Raw genomic sequence first — 14,256 nt, 5'->3', positions numbered from 1 at the left:
TACAGTCATATCGATATTTGACTTTTGATAATTTAGAATTTTTGAAAGAAAATGTAAACCAAATTTAGCGTGATTTGTGGTTTGTGGTCATAAAAGATTGATTTTATAAGTGATTTGAAGGAATAAATTTGCGGCGACTATGACATTTTGAAACGCGTCTCTTAGGAATTCTCAGCTGCTTAATGACTCCCTTGCTACTTAAAAGGCTTCCTATCTTTAACTTCTGGCTCGGTTCTCTAAGCTTGCATATTTGACAACAACCGATAGGCATAAGAAGAGAAAGCGCGACTCGAACTGAAACATGTCAGTGTTGGCTCTTTTTATTTTACCACCGGGTTAAAGATCGGAAGCCTTGATGTTCTTAAGCTTCCGTGAATTTTCAACTTCGACCTCAAATTCTAATAGGCAATTGTGCAATCTCTTGCGATGAGACATTGTTTGGCGGTAAAAAAGTAATCAAAATCCAATAACTACGTCTAAAGTCATGTTGTTGTCAGAGCTGCAAGCTAATCTTTTCCTTTCTCTTTTCTCTATAGAAGTACCACAAGAGCAACCCAAACTGCCATATAAGGTTGTAGGTCCTCTGGGAGGTCACCCACACCCGGGACCTCCAGCTGCATACAACCCTTGTCCCCAGCCTCGATACTGTGATCCCGCCAGGTGCAAAGATCCGATTGGATGTGCCCCATCGTGCAGTGAAACCTGTTGCGCGGACGTCCTCATTCCGCCCCCTACCCCACCAGTGGGATCAGGGGCAGGCCCGTGCCCGGACACATGTGCCCCATCCTATCTACCTAGCTGCTGTATGGGAGCACAACCTCCATTGGCACCCCAGCCATTTCCCCCTATGGGACCCCAGCCGGTATATCCCCCCATGGGACCCCAGCCGGGGTACCAGCCCCCAGCTGGTTACGCTCAACCCGCAGTCATTCCGCAGTCGCCACCCGCGTCATGTGATCAGAGTTGCTACGCAACAAACTGTGCTCCACCTTGCCCAGCACAGTGCTGTCGCAGAAAGAAGTCTGTGATTCATCACCACCGCAGCCGCAAGACGAGAGCGCTATTGTCAGGCATTGCAATGTGTCACTAGCATTTCCAAATAAATACAAGAGGTTGAAGTCCCACTTAAAGTGAACTAAAGTCAATCCAAATGGAAGCAAGCTATAAATGTGTTTATAGTTATAAAAATATGAGATTGAGACGTTCGCCTCTCTCGTGACAACTAAAGGGACATTTCATCGAACAACAGTTTCCACGCCACTGGTGTTTATTCTGCTCCAGTGTAGAAGTTTTTAGGAGTGAGAGACGAAGGACAGCTAGGAAGGACATTTATAATTTACCCGCACATTAGTTTCGATGGTTGTCATATTTGTCTTCTTGTTTCGAGCATATTCTCTGTTTCGATAGTTGAATAAACAATCAAATTTCTTTTTAGCAAGTGGTCACCATTGTAAACGCCCCAACTTTACGTTCTTCAAAGTACAGCCTATTTCCTAATTGACTTAAAATGGCTTTTGTGAAAGTAATGTGCCTAATACACTCCTACCTCCTTGAGCGACCCTGTGCGACCATCTCCCCGACAACGACCACTTTCTCACATTAAATACCAAACTTTAACTTGTCAAATCAATCTAGTTGGAACCTTTACTAAGCAAGCACCTCTGCTAGGTGGCCCCGACCACTTTACGGTGGCCCCAACTTTACGTTCTTCAAAGTACAGCCTATTTTCTAGTTGACTTAAAATGGCTTTTGTGAAAGTAATGTGCCTAATACACTCCTACTTCCTTGAGCGACCCTGTGCGACCATCTCCCCGACAACGACCACTTTCTCACATTAAATACCAAACTTTAACTTGTCAAATCAATCTAATTGGAACCTTTACTACGCAAGCACCTCTGCTAGGTGGCCCCGACCACTTTGAAGTTAGATTGAAATTTTCAGGTGTTTTAAATCTCTTTTAAGAGACCACTTTGTATGTTTCGGCCTTACAACAGATGCTAATTATGTAAAGAGAGGCGTTACCCCCGAGAGAACACGATAACGATTTTCAGTCTTACAAGAAAACGTTTTATCGCTCATATCATCCAATGTTTTCAAGTGTCTCAGGGTTCACCAAAACACCGTCATCAGTTATTACAACTTGGAAATCGCACTTAATGCACCGAAAACTCTAATCTCATCTCAAATCTCTTTATGGGTGTATGGTTGCATTTGTTTATTTAGTAACTGCTGTGTTTGCTTAGGTTCTGCGACGCGGTAGCCCAATGGTTAGGGCGTTGGATTCCCGCGGCGGAATCGATCAGTTCCAGTTCGAACGCTTTTCTAACCTTTGAATGCCACTACCAAACCATTCAAACGCGTAGCGGTGATGAAGCTTGTGTAAAAATAAGCGTCGAAGACGAAGACGAAGACGAAGGCGAAGTGGAACTGATAGTGCGAGTTAGCGTTACAACCTTGCGACCGCCGGTTTAGACCGCCATGTTAGACGGTGGGGGATGGGGGAGGGGAAAAATGAGAAGACGCCTGCCCGAAACACCTCCTGACACCGGAAGTCTCACAAGGATACACACCGCGAAAAGTTTGTGCCAAGCCGCAGGATGTCTTGCATTCTCACAGAGGTAGGTGTTGCGCTAGCAACTTCAGACGTACAGAGTATTTTAGAAATACCGGCAACTGATGAGATCCACATGGAGGATCGAAACCATGGTCTTGCCTGAACTAAGCCGAACAATGGCATATAAAACACTCAAAACAGTCAACAGGACTTGCGCGTAAACAGCTACATTTGAATCATGTGGTGCCAGAACAACCAAAGGAGGAATAAACCTATACATCGAGCAAGAGAAACATAAGCTCGACCATATAGCTGTAAGAAACATAAGAATGTCTCTAGACAAACGTATAACTTTCTCAAAGTAAAGCTACGGCGTCTCCGAAGGAAATCGTACGAGAACAAATATGATATCCGAGTCCGTGATAAGGATCTACCTACTGTGCTTGCCAACAGTTCTAATCACAGCCGGACCCGGCGTCACAATATAGAATGCAAGTAAGCAACATGTTCACGGTAAATTTCATATTTTGTCCCTCAAAAGCAAATTCATGGGGACTTAAAAGCATATCTTGCAATAGAAATGAGCCTAAACAATGCATAAATACATGGCAAATTACAGAGGTGTCAAACTCAACGAGTCGACATGCAGATAACAGCGCAAACCATGCAGACCTATGACCTATAAAAATTTGCCACAGCACGATCTAACGGCTCAACTCCGCTTAAAATTCCTCCTTATTACACAACATGAAGTGCCCTTCATGAACACGAGTGAAGCGACAAGAAAGGTCGAGTGACCGAACAGAGAATGGCAAATGCACAAATGTCACGAACCGTAGAAGTCGTGTAGGCTAGTCAACCCCATTTTTATACGTAAATATTAAGCTTTTCCAAAAGCCAGTGGGTAGCACTGCCAACAGATCTTTTCCGGATACCAGTGTGGAAATTGCGTCTTTTTCCTCCGTTCGTAATTCGCGAGACATTCCAAGTTCACATAAACGCTTGAGAGATTCCTCGAGAGCGGAATCGAAACTAACAACATCACTTTCGACAGAGTTCGCCATGTTTCTTACCCGCGCGAACGAAACGAAACTGACTGACAGACAATTGGCAGGCAGGGCCAAGCCGCACCAATCAGAAACTCCGTTCGTGGGCGAACGGAGTTTCCTAAAAGAACAATGACCTCGGGCAGGCGAGATTTTCTTCGCTCCACCCCCTCCCCTATCCTTCCTCTTGCCTATAGTTTACGCCCTTGGTAAAACTTTCTTTCTCTCCCCAGTCTTCCACTGCATGAAATATTCAAGATGGCGGCTAAACTTTTTACGATGTGAGCGCTCGCTCGAAAAAATCTCGCCTGCTCTGCAGGCTAGGCAAACCGAAACTTACTCTGGTGAAATATTTGATTGAATAAAATTGTAATGGTGAAGTGTAAAATACTTAAAGGGCATTACTTAACAGAGGTTTGCGCACGGTTAGCCCGGGTGTTACAAACTTAAGTACCAGCGGAATAGTTTCACACTGTGAGTGAAACTTTCATTTTCGCGCTAACACTTGCCAAGAGTATTAGTGACCTGGTGAACTGGAACGGATGGGGCATGCGTACTGGTAACTTTATGCAGTTTGGGCCAACTGCACTAGTGAAATACTTGATTGGAGAAACTCGTAATGGTGTAAAGTAAGGCACTAAAACGGGATAATTTAACAAAGGTTTGCTTATGATTAGCCTGTGTGTTAATCGATCTCCCCACATGTTACAAAACGTTTTAACAGAGGCTCAAATCCATATTGAAATTAAGGAACTTAACGATACAATTTCCGCCACGTGGCCGGTTACAGAGCCCCTATTAAACTTCAGTTCAACAATACCAATTCCTGCTTCGATATCGTTGAAATGATCAGCTCTTAATATTCAAGAGGAATTGCAGTTATCTGGTGTCAAGGAGATTTTAGGTGTGCAGGCAGGTCATATGAAGACATCGCAAAAGCAAACTCATGTTGGCCGGTACCAGTACAGTTCACATCCATGATACAGCCCCAAGAAATTGCTCGAAACGTTATTTTTTGCAACGTTAGATTTGTTAAGTATAATTCCAATGTCGCTCAAATGAACTTATCAATATGTGGTTTAAAAGAAACAGTTCCAATTTAGTTTCTGTGAGGACGTATCACAAACTGAAGAGGCATTAAATGCTTTCTTTTTCTGTCAAAATCTCTCCTACCCATCAAAGATTTGAAAAGACTACCCAATTCATTTAATTGAGATCACAATCTTGCGGAAAATAAACTCTTTTGCCAAAAGGGGATAGCTTCGTTCATTCGTTGGCGTTGGGATACAAGACACGAGAATTGACCACGGTCAATAATTTACTTATTCACTAGCAAGTTTGCTTTTTCTGAGTCATTCATGGGTTCTGATTGGTCAACACCGCACAGCAACATAGCTGGTATCTCGGAGCAAAATTTGTCAGTTAATTATTCATGCAAATGTCCTTTGTGGTGGAGCCATCAACTCGTCTTTGTTTAATCGCGTAAAAAAATCTAAAATATATTTCTGACATGATTGTTTAAACCACACAAAGTGTTTAGTCTTTTGTAGCCGGCGAAAAGAATATATTGCCCCTTCCTCGTTTCGTTTACAAAGCAACAGGGCCAAGGATGAGAGGACTCTTTCAGTGCTTCCTGGTTGCGCTGTGTTCCTCGACTTTTGCACTGACTATTCATGGAGATGACTCTGATTTTATAGACGAAAAAGGAAAAGCTTTGAGACACTTAAAAGGTACGATAAATAATGTTCTTTTAAGCCATCCCACTATGTGGTTTGACTGGTAAAAGGGAACCTGGGCTTACTTCTTTCAGGGCCATAAAAAAATACAAGCTTGCACGCACGCAGTCATTTCACCTGTGGGTCAATGGGGCAATTCAAACGTACCCGGCGTGAACTGTAGATACGACGGCTGGAGGCGTTGTTTCTCATTGTACCTTGAAATATACCTTGGTGTTTTCTGAGAAAAGGGCGAAGATGAATGAACAAGATGGACTGAGCAATCTTTATTGTAGTCTCAAAGCACACATCATCCCATGTCATGAGCTCATGGTGTTCTTGACAGAAATGTCGGTGGCAAGCCCTTATCGAGAACTTCACGTGCATCGTATTTGTTTTTGATTTACTCTTTTTGCCCTGCAGTCATCTTGTCATGTAATTTCAAATTTTATGACAGGAACCCGATTCAAACGTATTTTGGCGAGAAGAATTATGGTAGATGGATAGATAACTTTATTTCAACTCGGGTTGATGAGGCTGATTAGGCCTCTAGCAAGATTATGCTAATTTACCGAGAAAAACAACTTTAAACGAAAGAAAATTGGAATTAAAAAATTACAACTTGAGATATAAATATATAATAGCTAAGACTAGTTTACATATGTAAATTTACAACAGATCTAACCGCAATCTTAAAATCTTTTAGTGTCTTCATACAACGTAGTGTATCCGGAAGTGAATTCCAAGCTTTTGAAGCAGTGTATGCCACGGACTTAGTCCCATAACGGGTGGTGTTAACTTTAGGGATGACAAGCTTGTTGGTGCCCCTTAGATTCTTAATGTTCTTACGAATAGTAAACAAGTCACTTAAATATGTAGGAAGAAGGTTGTTGACAGCTTTAAAAGCTAAGATTAACATATCTTGTATACGTCGATCAGCTAGAGTGTAGCCAGTTCTTTCAGTTAATTCCCCAGCATTTGTAGGCGATCGGCTACTATAAATGTACCTTAGAGCTCTCTCATTTAGTTTATGGAGCTTTTGACTGTCAGATTTCAGACAACTGTGCCAGACGGTGGAGCAGTACGTAAAATAGGACATGATGAATGAATTATACAGGCATAATTTTGTTGGAGAAGAGAGCATCTTTTTAAACCTACATAAAACATCCAGTTGCTTTCCTACTTTCTTAGTGATCTTAGTTACATGTTTGTCAAAGAGTAGAGAGTTATCAATAACAACACCCAAAAGCTCAAGGTGATCAACACATGGAATTTGAATATCATTGATGGTGAATTTCAAATTAAGAGTGTTTGTTCGATAGGACTAGGGCTTTACATTTAGTGGGATTGAGTTCAAGCTTATTCAAACTTAGTAAACCATCTACTGCATGGTCGTAGTGTGAAGTGAGAGACGACCGTTAACGAGGTTAAGCACCGAGGACCCGCTGTTAAAGTGTAGATAGTTAGCCATGCTGTGATTATAAGTAAATCCATTACATTGTCGTCCTTCCTAGCGCAATTATCCCAACAACTTTTAAGTGTTACGATCGATTAATCGAGAAGAGTTCGCTTGCGGCTTAAGAGACAAAAACAGTCTTTGTAATTTTCTAGATTAACCGTCTTCGTAATTGATCAGAAATGTTTCATAATCATTTGCTGTTGACACCAATTGGTTTTTCGTTCGCTGAACTTATGCAACAAGCGCTAGCAAACAACCAAGGGGCGGACCATTATGTTTTGGAGGGGAGGGGGATTGGGCAATTACCCCCAAAAAATCCTGCACAGCAAAATCGGCAAAAAAAAATTGTGCAAGGGCAGCCATGGGACAAAAAATCGAGCAAAGTGCTCTTTTAATTTGCTGTTAGAAAAAAATCCGGCACAAACTTTTGTCCACCAAAAATAAATCATGCACAATCTGAAGGTAGGAAAAAAAATTATCACCTAGAAAATTGCCCTCAAAACCAGTTTTGGCCTTGCGTGTGATCATAACCTCCCCTTGCGTGTGTTTTCTCGCGCTCTTCACCGCAGATTTCTTGTTTCTGCTTCGATCGTGTTCTGATTGCTACATTTTGTTGTTTGTCTCTTCTGTGGTTAAACAAGAATTTAGTTAAACGAGATGGATTATAAAACCTTTTTGCATATTAATATGTATCTCCTGTAAGATAGGTCAGCGGTGCATGAACAGGACCTCTATGCCAGGAAATATTATTGTCTCGTTTCATGATGTTTAGCTTTTCTTTTTTTCTTTTTTTGAGATTAATCTTAAATTCATCTTAAATTTATTCTTAATTCTACTCTCGCCGGTGTGAAAAGTTTCAAACCAGTGAGAAACTAACACCTGCATCCCTATCATGTTTCTCGTTCAGTTGTGCCAGGTACTAAAAGAAACAACGTAGATTTCCACACAGTAGAACAGGAGGCAGGGAGAGCTGTCCTTAAGTTGTTAGATGCGAAAATAGGTAAGTATGTTACTTGTACATTCTTCATGGAAAAAGTAAAACTAAACCATTTCGGAATACCCGAGACCCTGGCACGTTTAGTTAAAGGCGTTGCACAGTGTGGTATTTCAAAACCGCTTTGCATTTATCCAGGATTGAAAGACTCTCCATGCCACCTTTGCAACCGCAGCAACTTTAATGTTCCAGTATGACTTCAAGAACACATATAAATAAAATAATTATAATTCATATTCATTGAACTACATATTAACTCTGCACTGTACCAGTTTAATCCTCATTCGGACAACCGCAGCCAGATTTATAGCGGCCATGCAACCCTCTTCTATGTGGGATCATTTATCCAGTTAAATATAACTGATAGGCAAGGACAATTATATTATGTCTGTCCTTTCTCCCTTTCTGTAGGCAAAAAGGTTAATGACGCTGCGAAGGAAGTTACAGATTTTCTAAACGACGCAGTTGGTAAGACTCAAGACTCTGCACAGTTTTACTTCTGGATGCACGAAAATAAATGACAATTCCTAGATTAATATTATTTCACTTCTTAAAAAATTAAGAATGAACGTTTCTTGGCTGTACACAAATATAGAGGTGCGGGCATTGTGCTGCCAGGGTAAAGCCGGCAGTGGATTAAAGAGTGAAATGGCTACAGAAATAGATTACATCATAAAACGAAAAAGAGCAATGTTATTAACTGAAATAAAAATGCATTAATCATAATCTAACCATTTTTGATAGTGCATTGATCAGGTAGTAACCTTGAATTGCTGTAGCATCATCCGTTTCACGTACTGTGCCATGCTTTTAAGGTCATTCCCCATTCCCCTATTACATTGCGCATCCCTACTGCGCATAATTTCACGCGCGATTAGCGCGCGCGCATTAAAAAATGGCGGCTTTTTCTTTGCCGCTGGACCTCGCCATGGAGGTGAATCGTCATTTTCTCGAAAATGAGTACGGTGACCTATCATTTTTTTTTCTGTTGTGTTGAATTGAGTAATAAATTTCTCTATGTAAAATAAATATGGGCCAATTCTCAGTGTTGAGCAAGAAACAATCGTCGGAAACGTTAATTTACCAAGCAATCGTGACAATAATCATGGTGCTATTGTAAGGATTTATATGGTATAGACAAGATGCTGTTGCTCCTAGACGAACATGGCGACCCCTCATTTTTATCTCCAAATTTAAGTTCCTACAATATAAACAGTCAATAGGCAAAGTTTGACAAAAATCTCAGTGCAGGCTCTATTTCAGTGGAATGATCTTTAGGTCTTGAGGACAGAGAAGGAGCCTTTTATAATCGCTTGGGGGTATTGCAAAGCCAGTGAAACGATCCAAGGTCTATGCATGCTTGTGAAGATGGAACTTCTTTCATTCAGTTTGCGTTACCTTTAACAGGTCATCATGCAGATCAAAGAGCAGCAAATATCCAGTCGGACAAACAAAAAGGTAACTCAGGAAATATGTATAGGAGGCGAACTCTTCAGTTTCGTATCATTATCAAACCGTATACTATCACCGTATAACACCTAAACTGCTCTTATTTTTATTCAAGAAACATTTCGTAGTTTCCCCCACAAGCTTCCCTTTCAAAGTCAATTCAAACCTGTAAATTTTTTCAGTAATGATGCCCCCTAAAGAAGCAAGTATCAAGTGAATATCGGGTGAGAGGATTGCATCTAATCCATTCAAGATTTTGACCTGCTTAAGTAATATTCACAAGTGCAGCTTCCAAAAGATAAATTTAGCAAATTTTATAGATTACTCAGTATTTGTGGACCAGATGCCCCAGTCTGAATCCTAACCTAGTGTCCGCAGCAATACCTGGCAAAGCACATCGTTATTCCCCCTGGATTAGTACCAGTCCATTACAGGTTAATTCCGTTTATATAATAATTAAATGAATGCGCCCGCTCTGATTGGTCAATCAGCTATGGTTTATTTTGCCAGTAAACTCGGAAATTTCGCGTGTCTTCTGAATTATTATATAAAAGCAATAGGCCACAAGTTTTTATGGTTTATAGGCTGATAAGCGGGATGTTGGAAGAACACTCAAAGAATTCGTAAATCACGAGCCGCAGGCGAGTGATTTACAAATTCTTTGAGTGTTCTTCCAACATCCCGCGGGGTCTATCAACCTATAAACTATAAAAACTTCTGGTCTATTGCTTAAATATTGCAAACTTATCCCTACAATCTGCCAGAAAAATTCACACAGTTGCGTGCATGTGGAGGGAGGCACTGTGAGAGTAAAGTGTCTTGCCTAAGAACCCCACAAGCCAGCCAGACACGCGATTGAATCTTGATTCAGAGAACAATGCGCAAACAATATCAATTTTCTTGTACTTTTTCCTCAATACAGAAATGTCACTTCTCCACCTCGGTGCCAAAAAAGTGTTAACGAATCAGGATGAAGAGAACAAACCTAAAAAGAACAAGGATGGCTCTTTTCTTGTGAACTTTAAAATCCCTTACATTGTAACACCAGTTGATGCAAAAAAGAAGCCGAAAGCAAAAAAATTCCATCACAAACACGCCAAGAAGCCACACTGGAAGAAATATCACCACCGTGTTCTGCATCACAAGCATCATCATCATCATCATCATCACCATCATCCGCATGTGTCAGACGCCAGCAAGCATCCAGCGAGTTCACCGCCAGCCCCCTACAACACACAGGCACAAGGTGAGTCAATGTAGTCTTGACTATTTTTGTGATTGCCAACGAGATACATCATGACTAGGTTTTATATTTTTCTTATGACGTCAATGTTGTACAACGGTGTCGTCATCATCCAATCCAGTCATTATCTTGATCATCGTCGTCGTCGTCATCAATCACACATGTTTGATTTTTGGAGATCAAAGAAAAATTAAAACAAGTGCCAAAACATTATTTAAAAATGTATTCATTTTCTCATTCACGACGATCGAAGATGTTGTATCCTTTGTCGTCTGTCACCAATGCGACCCCATGAAAATAATCGCTTCCTGTACCTTGCAGCACCGCAAGCCCAGAGTCCACCACCAAGCTATAACGCAATTGATTTGTCCTTTAATGGCTACAACTGGACTTATAACTATAGCAATGACACCAGCCAAGATATGACCCCTTGTCAGGGCAACTGCATGGACCCTTGTACGCAGCAGTGCTCAATGAGTCAGGACTGCTGCTGCTGTGACCCCAACTTGATGGCCCAGACCCAAATGGCTGCCGCCCCAGCCGCCCCAGCCGCCCCAGCCGCCCCAGCGGCTCCAGTGGCCCCAGCGGCCCCAGCATACCAACAGGTAAGTCAAGTAACTTTGACTTTTCAGGCAAGCTCCTACTGAAATACATGTGGTAGACCTTCTGGAAATGAAACTGACCTAGACATAATTCATGTTGACAAAAAAATCTTCGAAGGTGTTGAACTGAAAATATGTTTTGTAAACGAACTTTTCGCATTGAAAACTTGTGTCTATTAAAACAAAAATACTTAGCCTTTCCTTCCAACCTTGAGGTTTCTTTCGTAAGGTTTTAGTCATAAGTTAAGGTGGCTCACAACAGTCTCCAGTTCTTTCCGTCACTTTTACTTTGATGGATCAATACTACTGCTCTATTAAAATGATGTGATAGCAATGCCCAATTATTGGTGAACAGGTTTTGACCATTCTCATGGCAAAAAAGGGTTACCATAGCAACAGAACGATCTGTTAAAAACACCCTTAACACCTATGTTTTGTTGTGGAATTGTAATAAGCACTATAATATTCAACTTCTTATAAAGTTTTAACAAATGTCCTGGAAAAGTTTTCGAAAATTTAAGGTTGCTTCAAGCCCCCTCCAAAGAATTTTTTAAACACTAGAGAAAGTGTGGTAGCATTGATCTATCAAAGTATAACTGCAAGAAATTGCTGGAAACTGTTACCAGTCACCATAATTTAGCGAATTTTGCAGTGGCACAAAAAAAATCAAAGGTACGTTCGAATTAGGCTAGACCATTAAAATTTGATTCTAAAAAGCAAAGAAAAACAATGTCTTAAAACGTTAGCCTCATGTTCCACTACAACTGTCATTTCTTTTTGTTGAGTTGTCAGAGTTCAGTACCCCAAGAATTTATGTTTATGTGGTTGTAGTTGTTGATATTGCTGTTGTTAATGCTGTTGTTGTTGTTTTTGTGATGTTGTAATTATTGCCCTTAACGTCCAGGAAAGTATTAAGGTAAAATAGCCGTCAAATCTTGGCAAGTAAACATCGCCAAATTTAATGACATAAACTAATTTCTCAGAAAGCGAATGTCTTAAATTATTTCAGGTAGTTCCAATGGCTCAACCTGAGTACCAGCCCCCGCCTATGCCAGCGGTCCAACCGGAACAGTGTCCGATGGGCTGCAAAAGGAACTGTTTTACTTACTGCCCGCGTGACTGTTGTGGTGTGGCGGGAAAACGGGACAAGGTTCTGGGCTCTGGGAGTAAGGAGGACACCGCCGACCAAATGGAGAACGAGTATGAGGGGAGTGGAAATGAGAGCGTCGCTGAGGAGACTAAACAGAGTCAAGTAGAGGACAGCGATGAACAGCAGTCTACCAAGAGCAGTGAAAAGGAAGACGACAGTCCAAAGTCCGAAGAAGAAACAACTGACGCTGATCAGGAGGGAAGCACGGAAAATCAGAACGATGAAGTTGAACTCGATGATTGAAAGGAATGTTGTCGTACAACGATGAACTAAAGTCACACACTTTTGAGAGACATAATTTACCAACTGAACGTCTCGTGATACCAACAGAAATTAAAGTCTTCTATGTCGAGGAGAGAATAATTTCAAAGAGGACTAATTCGTCGATCCTTGCTGTTTGTACTTTCCTCAGTCAATTAAAAACTTATTGTAAAAAGTTCACACACTTAATTCAGTTTTTAAAAATTCAAATTATCTTGGGAACAGTAACATAGCAGGTGTACTATTTCAGTACAATGTGCAGAGCTAATAATTTTTTAGCTTCTTTCAGGCATATATCTTATTTCGCTACTAAAGAAAATATATTGTTAGATTGCTCCAGCTTTTGTAAGGCTTAAAACATACTTCAGTGAAACCTGAAACGTCAGATCTCTTATATGTTGCTGGGTAACCTAGCATTTGGATAAAACATCTTGGACAAATAATATTTGTAAAGCTAAGGAACGCGTGTTTAAAAGAATGTAGTTCAATTTATGCAGCCCATCATCTTAACTAGATTTCAGTTTCATAAACTGTGTAACTACAGAGGAAGAAATAAGACAACTGTGAAAATTACAATTTGTTATTCAAAGAAAGTATAGTTTGGGTTAGGGTAAACAATGAACAATAAAAGATATTGTATTTAGTTGAAAAACAAAACGATTACATAAGGAAAATCTTAATTTGTACAATATATATATTATTTTGACTTTAATAAATTTCAAAACTTACTGTATTCTCTTGTACACCTGTATTGCGCATGCTAAATACTCGAGTTGATTAGGCTGGGTCGATTATACTGACTTAGAGGTTGAAATTTCTCTGAAAATTTATATACAACGCATACCAACTTGTTCCTACAATCCTGCCAAAAAAGAGTTTGGGACACTTCCCTTTTTTCTGGTTTTTTTTTATGCAAACTGCATGTAACCAACAGCTTACAGTTACTATACAAAGATCTTTCCCCCACTCCCCCTTAACAAAGTTGAAGTCCTTTAACTGCAAAAGGTTGTGATACATATTAAGCTCCTTACACCCAGTATTGTCCGGGGGGGGGGGAATAGTCGAAATGCTGTTTTCATGAAAAGCTTTTTAATTGTTTAATCAGTCAGTTTTCAGTGGCTGCTAAAGTTAGCTATGAAGTTAGCTATGATTCCAAGATTTGCCGTTTACAGAATTCAGTAAGCGCAGGAGCCCATGGGCTCCTGCCTTAAATGCGGATCATTGCTGTTCGACTGAACTTCTGAGTTTCTGATCATCTAGTAAATTCTCAAATGAGTAAGTTACATTTTCAAATTATTTGGTCGGTAAAAATATTAACCCCAAGGAGGCAATAAGAAGTAGTGAAGGAAAGTCGAAATTTTGCATGATAAAATTGTCGAGGAAATGTCACGGACAAAAAGAATGGCTCTTAACTTTCTCCCCCATTTTTCTTGTTTCGATGTTTTCCACGCCGTTTCGACTTTGTCTTTATCCGTACTAACAATATCTGACCTATTCCCCTCGGGGGGAAGAAGATCTGATCGGATGATAGCGATGAACTATCTTCGGTCTCTAAAAGCGTAAATAACCATAAGCCTGTTATTGCCTTTGCGTAATATTCCTGTGCCATGAGTACTAAGTAACCCTGGCCTTGGCGGACTGGGACCGATGTTTCATTAACCACAAGCCGGTGTTTTAACAACTTCAATCAGTTTCTGTTCACAAGTTTCAAGTTTCACAACAAAGTTTCGTTCCAAAACATTCTGGGAATATCTTTTGGAGAACAAGGCTTGTTCCCTAATG

The 14,256-nt window shown here is 40.5% G+C and overlaps 2 protein-coding genes across 3 annotated transcripts in view; both read left to right on the top strand.

The window, feature by feature from the left end:
* LOC110058654 (uncharacterized) overlaps positions 1-1,434 on the top strand; it is a 7,855-nt gene extending 6,421 nt beyond the window's left edge. For both annotated transcript variants that reach the window (XM_089285203.1, XM_089285204.1), the window contains exon 7: positions 537-1,434. In XM_089285203.1, the coding sequence (XP_089141329.1) occupies positions 537-1,090 (554 nt within the window). In that variant the 3' untranslated portion in view covers positions 1,091-1,434. The remainder of the gene's footprint in view (positions 1-536) is intronic.
* A 3,566-nt stretch (positions 1,435-5,000) lies between these two features.
* Positions 5,001-13,207, top strand: LOC110058640 (uncharacterized). Its single transcript, XM_020765292.2, has 7 exons — positions 5,001-5,331; positions 7,683-7,775; positions 8,181-8,237; positions 9,177-9,227; positions 10,141-10,464; positions 10,783-11,066; positions 12,073-13,207. The coding sequence occupies exons 1-7, from the start codon at positions 5,211-5,213 to the stop codon at positions 12,454-12,456; spliced, it is 1,314 nt and encodes a 437-aa protein (XP_020620951.2). The 5' UTR covers positions 5,001-5,210; the 3' UTR covers positions 12,457-13,207.
* Positions 13,208-14,256: the final 1,049 nt, after the last annotated feature.

The sequence above is a fragment of the Orbicella faveolata genome, unplaced genomic scaffold (genome assembly GCF_042242905.1).
Source record: "Orbicella faveolata isolate gen_17 unplaced genomic scaffold, um_ofav_v1 contig_13, whole genome shotgun sequence".
Taxonomy (NCBI): domain Eukaryota; kingdom Metazoa; phylum Cnidaria; class Anthozoa; order Scleractinia; family Merulinidae; genus Orbicella; species Orbicella faveolata.
Note: the sequence above shows the minus strand (reverse complement) of the source record. Positions and strands in the feature narration are given on the sequence as shown.